General features: G+C 33.0%; 2 protein-coding genes across 2 annotated transcripts; one reads left to right on the top strand and one right to left on the bottom strand.

The window, feature by feature from the left end:
* Positions 1 to 210: 210 nt before the first annotated feature.
* On the bottom strand, positions 211 to 9,187 carry LOC105618245 (RNA-binding protein 4.1). Its single transcript, XM_012199786.1, has 8 exons — positions 9,134 to 9,187; positions 6,588 to 6,608; positions 5,860 to 6,199; positions 4,729 to 5,043; positions 4,085 to 4,301; positions 2,493 to 2,747; positions 2,167 to 2,223; positions 211 to 250 (listed from the first exon to the last, which is right to left on the bottom strand). The coding sequence occupies exons 1-8, from the start codon at positions 9,185 to 9,187 to the stop codon at positions 211 to 213; spliced, it is 1,299 nt and encodes a 432-aa protein (XP_012055176.1).
* A 1,904-nt stretch (positions 9,188 to 11,091) lies between these two features.
* Positions 11,092 to 12,089, top strand: LOC105618244. The gene is made up of 2 exons (XM_012199785.1): positions 11,092 to 11,478; positions 11,616 to 12,089. The coding sequence occupies exons 1-2, from the start codon at positions 11,092 to 11,094 to the stop codon at positions 12,087 to 12,089; spliced, it is 861 nt and encodes a 286-aa protein (XP_012055175.1).
* Positions 12,090 to 13,813: the final 1,724 nt, after the last annotated feature.

The following is a 13,813-nucleotide window of genomic DNA, read 5'->3' as shown; positions in this document are numbered from 1 at the left end:
ACTTTACGATACAACTAAACGTTAAGTTCTATTGTAAGTTTTATATAGTTTTCATTATAATTATCGTGGACTCAACGACGAACGCAGACGGCAATTCCTAGGTAATCGAGTCCGATAAGCGAGTGATCGCTGCTAAAAGGCTGATCTTTTTTTTACGATTTTTGTTTTTTTCGGTTGCCTTTCGCATGCGCTAGTGCGTTTAGTACATGTTTAGTACCTCGGTGGCATTGCGTCTGCCGGACCTGGGAAGCTAAAAGGTCAAAAAATGAAAAATCGCAGAATTAATTACGTGATCGCCTTGCTATGCAAGGAGCAAGAAGAAAGTATAAGATGTAACACTGGCATGCGCGATCATCACGAGACACATTCTGTGATACGGGATCGAAATTGTAATTCCAACGGCATGATAATCGTATACTTAAGGAAGCCTTGTGGATGTTTCTTTCTTTCTTTCTTTTTTTTTGGTTTCACGTCGCAGCGCATATAACGCAGATTTATTGTGAAACACAGCTACCAGATCTGGGCGTTCTTATCGTTCCATTATCCGATTATTAAATTTAGTCAACTTATATTTATTCATAAATTGTTCCGCTAAATTTTTTTTAGTGATAAAATCGGAATTTCATTGCTTGTAAATAATGAATACAAATTTTTACAGTACATTATGGCAAAATATTATATATATAAGCATTTTAAGGAGCAATTCAATTTATACGAAAATATAAATTCGTAACGCTTAAAATGATGAGAGCAAAATTCATACTCAGTTCTGGTTAACTGTCATACATGTCAGAAGCTGGTCGACACGCCGCAATTGTGCATCATCTCTCCGTGCATCGCCGCAAGTGCATTTGGAAATTGACTCGAACTCCGTGTAGAACAGAAGAGTCTCAAGTCTCACGATGTCGAAAAACCTTTTGTCGGATGTTCGCCATAGGCGCATGGTTACAACGCATCTTTTTTTCTCGTTTCTCGAAACACCGACATTAAATTGGGAAAGTGTCTCAGAAAGTTCTTAGAGAACAGAGGCAAATGCGAAAGGCGTGCGTTTGTAGTTTCGCAGACTGCAATTTTGCGATGCGCAGAGGCGCAGTGTGTTCGCGGTCAGTTTGTATTCGCGATGAACGTGCGGTAGATGTGCAAGGTCGGAGATTCCGTCTTCTTTGAGATGTGTCTCTACGGACTGCAAAAATTTGAATTCATCTTTTGCACTGCGGAATTGCTCGCAAAAGTCAGCCATGTAACCGGAGATATTTTTTTCTCGTATTTACGGGAGAAGTTTCCGCCTTTCCGAGCGCATCTCGCCATTACGGAATTGCCGCAGGCTGATCGCATAGCGCATCGTGAACGGACGTGCTCGAGAATCTTCATTGCGGAGTACGTAAAAGAAGAGAGGTGATATATCACAAATATACTGATGTCGTAGCAACAAGTCCTCCAATTGATGTACATAATTTTTTTTCACAAAGTAAAAAAACAACATTATTTAATCTACAAAAGATTCCAAATTTATTCATAAAAATTTAAAAATTTTTTCTCAAATAATTTTTCTTTTACCTTTATTTATTATATAAATATCAAAACTATGTTATTGTAACTAATTGAAATGAAATTAACTTAGAATATATGTCGAATACTTGAAAAATTTCTATGTAATATATAAAAATTATAAATATATGTATAAAATGCAGTCATTAATTTCACGTGTGGTCATTTAGATTTAATTTAGATTTGCGAGACTTTCAGTCATGCGAGATTTTCAGCCTCTGTTCTCTTTTACACTCATAAGATAGAAACGTCGGCTTCCAATAAATTTATCAATAAAAGCAACAATTTCGTATACGCAAAACGGCACCGTAAACGGCGAAAGTAAACGCTTCCGTACATGGTCGAGTGTCGCGCTAAGTGTCACACCTTATACTTTTACAGAAATATTCAACCTGCATCGAATCCGCATATATAGAAATTGCATATGTATTACATATAATCGAGGCAAGAACGAGGGTGGCGTATATAACGCAAAGAAGAGTAAAAACGCCAACTGACAAGCATACGCATATGGATTCTCTTCGCTTTTCAAACGTGTGTTACTTTTCATAACCGCAGTTTTATCAATGAGACAGATAAATATTATATATAAGGTAAAGTTAAGAAAGTGCAACTTACCGTCCGCCGCCACGTGGAGGACCATACGCATCGGGTCTGTCATATCCCTCGGCATAGCTGCAACATAAAATACCGTTTTCCATACGGAAAGAAAAAAAAAAGAATTCTATCCAAAACTTTAGTCGCAAACTAAATGTTTCCTCTCCATCGTTGAGCGAGATAGAAAGAAAACAAAAAAAGAACAGACACTAAGCAGAATTCGTCTATAGTTTTGTTTTTTCTATTTCGTTCAATGAGACAATGGAGAAATGGGAGCATTTAACTCACAAGTTGGATGTTGAATAGGCCTGTTTTAGAAAGATGTTTTGTTACGATTTGCAACTCACCCGCTAGCAACTGGTGGATATCCGCCACTGGGCACGGCACTGCCAGGTCTTCTACTAAACATATCAGCTTGTGGTCCTGGACCAGTGCTGTAACTAGGTGCCCCTGTGCTGTAGCTAGGTCCAGTGCTCATTGGCCTGTCAAATGGATGCATATCATTACCAGGAGGACCGTCCCTCACTCCGTAGGCCATTGAAGCTCCCTGATTTACCCACCCAGGCCCACCCATCATATTCCCTGGCCCACCCGGATAATCCCTGTCGTACATAATTTAATTCTATTAACTTATTTTTATTCTATCCTGAGTGACATTTAATATTTTTGTTTTATATTATGTTAATAATATACTATTATTTATCTTTTGTTACAGAAGCAACAATATTTTATAATACATATCGTTCAATTATTTAAAAAATTTTTTATTTTATGTATTTGAAAAAGTCTCTCAGGTTGAAATAAAAATAAAATATAACGATAACAGTTTAAACAAAGCAAAGCTCATTTGTGAGCTCTGTAAACTTTATTGAACTGTCAATTATAAATGTATTCGTACCCATATTTTTAGTGAATCTAATGTACGAATAAACTTAATATAATAAAAAACTAAATTTGATCAAAATCTCAGAGATCTAAATTATTTTATAATATAATTATTTATAATATAATTATTTAATAATAAAACAAAACTTAAAATTATCTTAAAAATAGGAAAAGTTTGACTGTCTACACTGAAAATTGCACGATTCGAGAATTTATACACAATTACAATTATAATAAAAAACATATATAATAAAAAACCTGGTTCTCTTTCCAATGCTGACATTCAAACTTTAAACATAATAAAAATAAAAAATAATGTTTGATTTAAATAAAAAAAGATTTTCTCACATGTGTGTATTGTGCTGTTGTAATAAAAGAAAATAAAAGCGTACAGTAAAATATAGATAATTATTAAATTTATTGCTTCCAAAGATAAAATTTTTATATAATTATTTTTTTCTAATTTTTTCTAATATATTATAATTTCCAATTTTCTAATTACGGATTAATGTATAATTCTATCATGAATTTTTAAATTGTGCATTTATTAATAACTGGAAGCGTAATAAATTATCGAAATAAATGATCTACATTTTACTGTACTTAAATTAGTCCTAAAATTAATTAAATCTAAGTAAAGAATTTCTATTAAGAAAATAAATAATATAAAAAATTTATCGTATTATAAAAAATATTTCTCATAAACAAAAATAAAGTTACTATTATATAAAATTACTATTATATAAAATATAATTACTATTATATAAAATTTCCAAGATTATATATTAAAAAATCTCATGTAAAAAATTTTATAATTGAAAGATGACTAATGTTGTATCCTCTCAAATCAAAATAGAATAAGTATTTACAATTCGATGTTTTGTACAATATAAACAAAAGAATGGCCTTTAAAAACATGTAACATTTACTTGTTTGTAAATCTACTTTGATTTGAGAGACAACTCGGCATCGAATTAGAAATGCAACAGAATCGAGAGTTACGGTCTCGTAGAGTTGAGAAAGGAGCAAAAGAGAATTAGAAAAGCTACGTTACCAGTGGCTTTCATCATATCCCACATCAGTGTACCCAGTTCCATACCCAGTAGTAGCAACGGCACCACCGTTTCTCATCGGTCCAGCCGCACTTCGGTCATAATCATTTCTCGCTGTATAATCGACTGTGCGACTGGCACCGAAATTATCAGTACGACCATAATCTACTGGGCCAGGCGCGCCACGATTAAAATCTCCGGCCATGCCTCCACCAACTCCTATACAACATGGATATTAAGATTCTCGATTACATTGATTTTTTTTATTTGTTTTCACTTGAAAAGTTTGTGGATTCCTTTCGTCTCACGGAAATCATATTGTCAACTATAAAGTTAATAAATGACTAAATATGCGTATCAAGTGACAAATACAGATACTAAAGAATATCAATGAGCATGTAAATATAATTTAACCTATATTTAATTCTTCAAAACGATTACAATGTAAAATTCAGATAATTTTAGACAAATAAATAATAATTTTTCATCTTGAAGCTAAGATTATACCGTTTCTATTTTACACCTCACATAACAAAGATTTACTCGCAATTACTCCACATCTGTATCAAAATACAAAGTCACATACTTAGTTATTTGAGACAAAATCACATACTTTTAAAGTTGCAAACATCACCCTTATGATTACCGTAGTCTGTTCTAGCACCGAAGTCGGCGCGACCATAATCAGCTGTTCGCCCATAGTCCGCCGCGCCAGTTGGTCCGTATCCTCCCACAGCACCTGCAGCTGGTCCGTATCCACCGCCCATCCCCGGCGCCGTCGAAGTGTAACCCATCGCCGCGCCACCCACGTTCTGACCATAAGCTCCGCGATCGCCGTAGCCGGCACCAAAGTCCGCTCCACGGCCGCTAAAGTCACCAGCCCCGCGATTGTAATCGGTGTACCCGGTCGCGACGCCACCTGCAGCAGATCCATCGTAACCAACGAGTTGGATCGGAAGAACTGCAAAGCATGCCGAGATAAGGAATTGGTTTTTAGTGTACATCGTGTCAAGGTTTTAATGTCATTTTTTATTCCAACATACTATTTTCTCAAATGATTACTGTCGTTGCGTAATATCGTTGCGAAGGGGTGCGTTCAGGAAAAATTCGGAGTATTATCATTTTATCCTTGTTCAGCGAATATTAAACAAGAACCCTGGGTGCATTTGCATGAAGATTCTGAATGTAGCCTAGAGAGCCTTGCTAGATGGTTTTTAGCCTCCGAAGCTAATGATAGATGTTAAACTCACTCAATTATAAATTTCTTTATCAAAAATGTCAATTTAATTTTTTTATTCTACAATTATTCTTATTAAAATATATTCATTCTTTTCTTATATTATTTTGATTTCTTGAAATCAATTAATGCCTTTCACTTAACATAAATAAATCTTACAATCCCGTGCTTTCTATTTAATGATACAAGTCAACACAAACATTATTTTTTGTCTGTTTTAGCATTCAATGAGTAACAAAGATAGAACGACATTTGTGTTACTAAATGAGAAGCACTCAGTAACTGTGTTACAGATTTAAGTGTGTGGCTCCGGAGGCTTAAGCGAGACGAATCTCCTATTTTACACTCATTGGTACAGGACAGCGAAAAAAAGCAAAACATCAACGAAAATATTACGGCAATAATATTGAATATTACGACTATATTGAGAGTGTGGCGCAAATGCATATATAGGGACGATGTAGATATTTGAAGAAAATTAAATGAGAAAATAGTCTTGTCGGAATTTATGATACAAACTGAGGTACAAACAATACCAACCTCTTCTATCATTGTATGGTCCAGGACGAGCGTCTCTACCACCGTCTCGTCCCCCCCTACCACCTCTCATTGGTCCACCTCTTCTGTCATCTCGGCGTCCTCCTCCGCCTCCGCGTGACTTTCCAGTTGACTGTTCCACGTTGATTGTTGCCCCCTTGAAGTTGGAATTGTGGAGTGCCTTGATCGCCGCAGCTGCATCCTCCTCTCGTGCCATGTGAACGAAGCCATATCGATTCATCACATCGCATTCGGTCACCTCACCAAAGCGCAAGAACAATTGTCGTAACTCATCGTTACGACAATTTTCCGGCAACCGGCCAACAAATATTTTTGTTTTCCTCTGTGAAATATGAAATCATACGCATTATTATTGCGTCGAGTATTGGTCACCGAGAAAATCATAAGCATTAATGCATTGTTATAGAAAAGCAACACTGTAAGATTATACAAAATTTGTATCTCAGAAATCGACCATAAATCCTTTGTAGAAAGTATGGTGTCTGTTCGAGATTTGCTATTGCTCAATTGTGTTGAAATGCAATTTTACAGAATATATGACATTATAATAATGTAAAATATTTTGAGCATATTATTATGATGATGAGTTATCATATAGCAAAATAAAGGATTTTTAAATTCTAATTTTTGTTCTTCAATAAGATATTTAACGTCTTTTGTCAGAGTTGTTATTAATTAGAAAAAATATATAGTTATTCATATGCTCTTACCGGCTGATTAGATGACACCATCTGAAACAAAATGTTCAATTGGTTGAATGAATACGTATATACAACAATTTTTACATTTTATTTTTTATAATTTGTTTTAGATTAAAAAATTCTGATGTATGATGTTAATAATTCGTTTATGTCAATAATTCTTTCAGGCAATTATGGCATAATTCAGGTACAAATAATAAAAGAATTATTTAGAATAATAATTTATCTATTATTTTTGCTTCACTTTTTGCATAACAATAATAATAGGTGTCTTGTCAATATTAATGCATTGAAATTACATAAAAATAAAAATATTTCCGTTATATTAAATTTAAACACAAAAAATAGACAGCTAGGAAATATAAAAGATCTGTTTTTTTATAACTTTACTCATATTTTTTATATTTAAAATAAATATATAATTAGAACGTTGGAGAAAGAAAGAGGAGGGGGAGGAGAAAAGTACAAAAAAATACATAAAGTACAAAGTGCTTTTTATATTATTCATCTTTTCTCTTTTTCCTTTCTCTTCAACATCTAATTATATATTTCTTCATCTTATTCACCTTAAATGCAGGATATATAAAGCAGATGCAAAAAACCGACATACAAAAAACTGGACTGGAGGAAGTAAATTGCAAGAAACGTGAAAGGTTTTATTCCAACAATTTGATCCGGAGAATAAACTTGTTGCGCGTCAAAATTAATCCTGGAAGTACCGAGCAGTTATTAATCATTTCAATTTTTTAGATTAATATTATATTTCTTGTATAAAAAGATACGATTCTGAAATTTTTTGATTTTTTAATAATTAATTTGGTTAAAAATATTTTATAGGAATTTATATTTTTCTCATTTATTTAAAATTCTTTTACATGCATTATCTATTGGTTACCAGCATTACACATAAGTTTAAAGGATTTTTTAAACAAAGGATAATTTACAAAAAATATCACAAATCTATGAATCACAACTTAAAATAATAATTCATATGGTGCCTATAATATTTTTGGCCAAGATTGTACATCCTTTATTTTGATAAAATATTTTATTTTTCGTCACTTTTTTTCGTTTTTATTATAGTAATTTCTTCGCTTAGTTCTTAAGTAAAACATTAGCACTTTTAGGCTCAATTTCATAATTTACAGTTAACTCTTAACCAAAGTTTAACTGGTTTAACTTATTTTTCATCTCTTTCCAATTCTAAAATTGGCCTTAAGATTGACCCTAATTCTTAGAATTAGAAAAAGATGAGTCAATTGAACAAAGAATAAAATTAAATTACATTGTGATAGAAACAAGTATAAAAAGAAAAGATCTAAGACTAACATATACTTTGGAAAGCAGGCAGTAGGAATCTGGAGATTAATTGTGCTTTCCATTTAGATCCAGCTATGTATTCTTACTCTCTTTATTTGTTTCAACAATTGAAAAGAAATGAGGAATGGAACTAAAGAGATGAGGAATAGATTGAATCTTGATTAAGAGCTTATCACGAGTTATGGAAATGGGTCTTAATGAGTCGACACAATTATTCTATCTTTTTTACCATTAAGGCCTAGTTCCACAACTTACTGTTAAATCTTAACCGAAGTTCAACTTATTCATTGTCTCTTTCCAATTCTTGAATTGGAAAGAGATAAGAAACAAATGAATCTTAGTTAAGAGTTAATCATGAGTTGTAAACCTGGACCTCAGAGAGTAACAAAGATTGAACAATAATTGCGTGGACTTATATCACCAAATGGAACACCTGTGTATCTTGGAACAAAATAAAAATTACAAAAATGAGCAAATTACTAGAATATTATAATTTCACTGATCCACGCCTGAATTTTTACTTCTGTAATTTTCGAGATAATTTTCATCTCTCTTTTCAAGATCGACCTCCTAAATGCGCCTTATGATCATCTTTATGGCGATTACTTTTACCTATAGAAGACCAATAATCGTCAAGGACCGAAGACCTTTGAGAATTCTTGACTCTCATTCATTCTAGATAAATCTTTCATATTTTTCATCTTTCCTCTTTCCAATTGTATGTATATCAGTTTCATATTCATCGCAGAAAGTAAGATACATCACGCGTGCGATAGATGATCCCGCCTAAAATACGTGGCCGGGTTTTCCCTTCTGCCTCTCCCACTTTGATACTCTGAATTTCGATACTCCGAATCATTAACTTTTTTTCTTTTTTTTCATAGCTACTTTCGCATAGCTATGACGCTTCGCTGATATCGGGAGTAAACAGGCAAAAAAGACGAATGTGTATCGCAAGTCATAATGCGGTGAAGAAATGGAAGGAGAGGCAGATGAGCGAAATGGCGGTCGAAGTCGAGTCCACTTCAAGAAAAGTTCTACCAATCGTCGTTTATCGTAAGAACGATCCTCGATCGCTCGCGTCGCCCATGACGCTGATCGTTCAATTTATTGATTCTTCGAGCATTCATAGAACCAAGAATATGAGAGAAACGTGATCATATCAGTTGCACTGTAGAAAGCGGGAGATGGGGAAAGTGAAAAGGAGATACGGAATGTAGAGAATGAGATATTACCGTTCCAGCCGCCGACGTCTCCGTAGTAGCGTGATAACCGACAGACGTGTCCATCGATAAACCGGAGAGGGGTGGGGAAAAACGTAAAAACGAAGAAACTGAAATCGACAGTTAAACCGACGTACGAGCGATTCTCGTACACGTGAGCGACGTGAGCGTTATCACACGAGCCTTGATCACTGAATCCGTATCACGACAGATCGTAACTCACACGTTAAAAAAAAAATTGACCGAATGATACAAAGCAACCGAGTGACGACGCCGATACTCTAACGTGAGCCGTGACCGTTCGTCAACGTTCGTTGTGCGAAGCAATGTTGCCAACCGTGCGATACGCCTCGTTCTTGGATCCTGTCGGATTTTCCTCGTTTCCGGTTCCACGTGATTTTTATTTTCATTATATAGCGAAATATCTTATGAGATTTTACCATTAGCATCGACGAGAGGCTATTAAAGATGGTCCAAGGTTCCTATTCTTGGAACGTTACGTTTCAAAACTTCCTCTATGAGGAAAATTGACTCGAAATATATAGTACACGTAACGTATACTATAGCATACAGAGTAAAAGTTCCTTTCTTTCTCAGAAAGGAAGTTTTAGAACGTAGCCTTGAAAAGAAACGTATACGAAAAACTAGGAAAATAGTAGAGAAACCTCTGGGGATCGATTCTGTATCTTGAAATGAAATGAAAATTGAAAATTATAAAATGAACAAATTCACTAAAATATTCATAATTTAATTGGTCAATATCTAGTAATCATTGCTCACTTTTGTAATTTTCACCTCGGGATCGATTCTGTATCTTCAAACAAGGAAAATTATATTTACTAGATGTTGATCAATGAAATTATCAGTATTCTAGTAAATTCTTTTACTTTTATAATTTTCACCTCGTTTTAAGATACAGAATTGAATCCCAAGGTGGAATTACAAAAGTGAGCAAATTTACTAGATGCTGGCCAATGAAATTATTAGTAATTGATCCCCTTATGTAAGAAGACAGGGAATCGATTCTGTATCTTGAAAATTATAAAAGTGAGCGTATTTACTAGAATACTGATTATTTTATTGGTCAACACCTAATAAATTTGCTCGTTTTTGTAATTTTCCTCTTCTTTCAAAATCCATAATGATCCTCAGGTGTATCATTTCCGAGGATGCGCAGTAAGAAAGTGAATTGAGACCAAAATTTGATTGGCTATTCCAATATGTCAGTGCTATTATACATAGGAAAGTGCATGGAGATTAAAATTTGATTGGTTGTTTCCACTATTGCTATCGCCATAGCATGTGCAATATTCTTATTCTTTGTTCTCTGTTCCTTGTTCCTTGTGTGGAATTCCTAAGAATTTTAACCTATCAGAAATCATGTATTGTGGAATACACAGTTTCTGATAGGTTGAAATTCTTATTCTCTGGTCCCTGTTTCTTTTATTATGCGGAGCCTCTCATTTATCACGTCACATGTTCCATCATGCTCTTACTTTCTCCAACTATAGTTCCTACTCACGCGCTCGTAGAATGACTTGGAGCTATAGTAGGAACATGTTGAAGCATGTGGAGTGTGTTGAAGTATGCGATGCGACAAACCGTTTATATGCTTCTGATTATAGTACACGAGACATACACTGTAGTATTTCCCTAGACAAAGCGGCTAGCTACTCGCCAAGCAATTAAACATGATTGGTTGGATCCTCAGGTAAGAACTAATCATGTTCATTCTTTCAACAAGCATTTGAACTCGCCCATTGTCACAACATTGCGCATGCGCAAGAGAAAGAGAGAGAGAGAGAGAGAGAGAGCTTGACTTTTCAATGTGAATGTATTTTATTTACGTTTACATTTTACATACATATATATGTCGTATTAATCCATTGTGTGGTGAAACCCATGAGCCATCGTGAACGTGGGTGTATCGTAATATCGTGGGATTAATTTGCGTTTGTTTTTCTGGAAAAATGAGGAGATCACCGTTGAACAATCCTGCGTATGGTAGCCGGCCGTACGGTGCCAGGCACACGCCATACAATTGGAAGTCGCACGAGAATACATGCGGTAGAGGTTATCAGCTTGTGGAGGGTAATAGCATTCCGCGTTTCCACGCAAGTAATACAGAATCGCAGTCCCACGACATCGATTTTATCCCTCTGAACGTCAGCACACCACTGACGCGATACAACAAGTATAATACAGCTAATCGGTACAGCCCTTCCGGTGGACGCGGTAGTCCAAGCAGTGGATGGTATAACAATTATAGGAGTAATTATCACGCCATGCCAAGATCGAACAAGAGAAATCCTGCCTACAAGCATTCTCCTAAACAGTTTCAAGGGCAGATAAGAAAGGTAAACGACTTGACTGAGGAGACTTGAGTGTTGAAAGATAAAGATTCTTCTAAGTTCTATATTGTACTTGAGGATTTAATGAGGATTTAATTGTAAAAACTACAAGTTACTTTACTTTGTTTTACGTCTTTTTTTAGGACTACAAAGGAGCGTACAGGCAAGTGAATATATCGGCATATGTAGATGTGAATTCCTTTTTGGAAGATCCCTGGAGAGATTTAATCAAAAAATTTGACGACTCAAAAGATACAAGAAGAAAAGGTGAAGGACCTGAGAGTAAATCTCTGTCTAGTTCAAAACTGGTTGATACTGATTTGTTAGATAAATCTGAGAGCCAATTTTCAAAGGATACGAACTTAGACGATTCACTGTGCAGTCAAGAGAGTAGAAATGAATGTTCTGAAGATACTACCTTTGAGACAAATACAAGTTTTAGTCAAATATCAAAAGTCAACAGTTTGATAGAATCAGAAACTGGAGATATCTGTTTCAGTCAAGATTCTTTAAACGAAAGTACATGCAGTGTCAGCGACAAAATTTCTGAAGCTATACGAGAGAATAGTATTCATTCGAGTACATCATTGACAGATATTGAACAGAAAGCTATATAACAGTAACGAAGAATCGGTGTGCTATATGAAAATGCATTATAGTACATATGAATTTGTATACTTATGTATATAGATATTGTAAATAAAGTAATCTGGCATTGTTAAATGTACTAATAATTTTTTTATGTGTACAATTCCTATTTTTTGGAAGTAGATATATTAATGATATATATATATATATATATATATATAATATATGTGAGATACATTATCATCTTGCAGATTATATTTTCACAATTTGGCTGTGAAAAATATTTAGAATTTGTATTAGACAATTATATTTAATATGTATTATAATTAATATGTGTGCAATTTTGTTGTACATATTAAGTTCATCAAGTGTATAGGAAATAATTATAATCGACACATCATTTTTTTAGTTAATCATTATTTAACGGAATAAAGTTATAAAAGCGTATATAAAAATTGAAATTTTATACAAAGATGTAAGAATTTTTTTATATTTTAGATTTATTTTCTAAATTCTCTCTTTTTTCTTTTCTTTCTACAAATGTTCAAGATTTTGAAATATCTTTGACATTCATCACAATCATTATTAGGATAAATATATTATTAGAATAAATATATTTTTAATATCAATGTGCATTGTTTTATATTTTTATTGTTATTTAATGAGTTTATGTGTGCAGAAATATTGAATCATGATTTCATCAGTTTTATTATGAACGTATATTTCAGAATTTTTAAATAATAAAAATGTTCATAAAAATCTATACATAAAACGTTTGCTGTGAAACATGAGAGCAGAATGGAATACTCTTTATACTTTAATTTTGGATTTGGCAGATATAATACATAATTATACATATTTTTACTGTCATTTTCTCTTCATGTAATTATATATATTTTTCATAGATACATAATACATGGTTGAAAAATAAATGCAACATATAAATTATATCAAGTACATAAATAGATTATTAATGAAATATTATTCAAGTATAAATCTGTAATTCGCTATTTTATAAAATATTTAAGTAAGCATCTTCAGATTTATTTCAAAATTTAACTTGATCATGTATAACTAGCAAGATTTATTTCATGTATTCGTAATATTATTATTTTCATGATAATCATTTACATTTAGATTAGAGTTGCAATATATATTATTCGACAAACAGCGTTCTTCAGCCTCATTGTAATGAATAAAGCTTATATTTTTTTATATGATAACTAATTTTAAATGTAGAGTTATCATATATATTTCTATCATATATGAATCAAACAATTTGTCTTTTTGAAAAAAGAAAAATCGAATCGAAGGGGGAAATTTAGCTCTATTTTTTTTTGTCACATTTTGCTAATAAAATTTATTGAAGTTAGTTTTAGTACATATTTAATATCTATATGTTTACATTATTTACAGTATATTAAGATTTGCAACTTATATTTTACATCAAATTATTTCAGAATCATAAAAAATGTACATATTGGCATTAAGAAAATTTTATCAATATTATTGTTATAATATCGCATAGTATAAAATTAGCTTATGTGATAAGAAAGTATATACATTCAAGATTGATAGAAAATTTATTTTTAATAAAAAAAATATTGATACAATATACACACACATACATATACACACACATACATAACACACACATACATAACACACACATACATAACACACACATACATAACACACACATACATAACACACACATACATAACACACACATACATAACACACACATACGTAT

This window comes from Atta cephalotes (assembly GCF_000143395.1).
Source record: "Atta cephalotes unplaced genomic scaffold scaffold00016, whole genome shotgun sequence".
Taxonomy (NCBI): Eukaryota; Metazoa; Arthropoda; class Insecta; order Hymenoptera; family Formicidae; genus Atta; species Atta cephalotes.
Note: the sequence above shows the minus strand (reverse complement) of the source record. Positions and strands in the feature narration are given on the sequence as shown.

Excerpts from the sequence above, each read along its gene's own strand:
- LOC105618245 (XM_012199786.1), bottom strand. The coding sequence starts at position 9,187 with ATGGACACGTCTGTCGGTTATCACGCTACTACGGAGACGTCGGCGGCT. Across the intron at positions 5,044-5,859 it reads ACCATACAATGATAGAAGAG|TTCTTCCGATCCAACTCGTT; the intron begins GTTGGTATTGTT and ends CATGCTTTGCAG. Across the intron at positions 251-2,166 it reads CCTCCACGTGGCGGCGGACG|CTTCCCAGGTCCGGCAGACG; the intron begins GTAAGTTGCACT and ends TTGACCTTTTAG.
- LOC105618244 (XM_012199785.1), top strand. The coding sequence starts at position 11,092 with ATGAGGAGATCACCGTTGAACAATCCTGCGTATGGTAGCCGGCCGTAC. Across the intron at positions 11,479-11,615 it reads TTCAAGGGCAGATAAGAAAG|GACTACAAAGGAGCGTACAG; the intron begins GTAAACGACTTG and ends GTCTTTTTTTAG.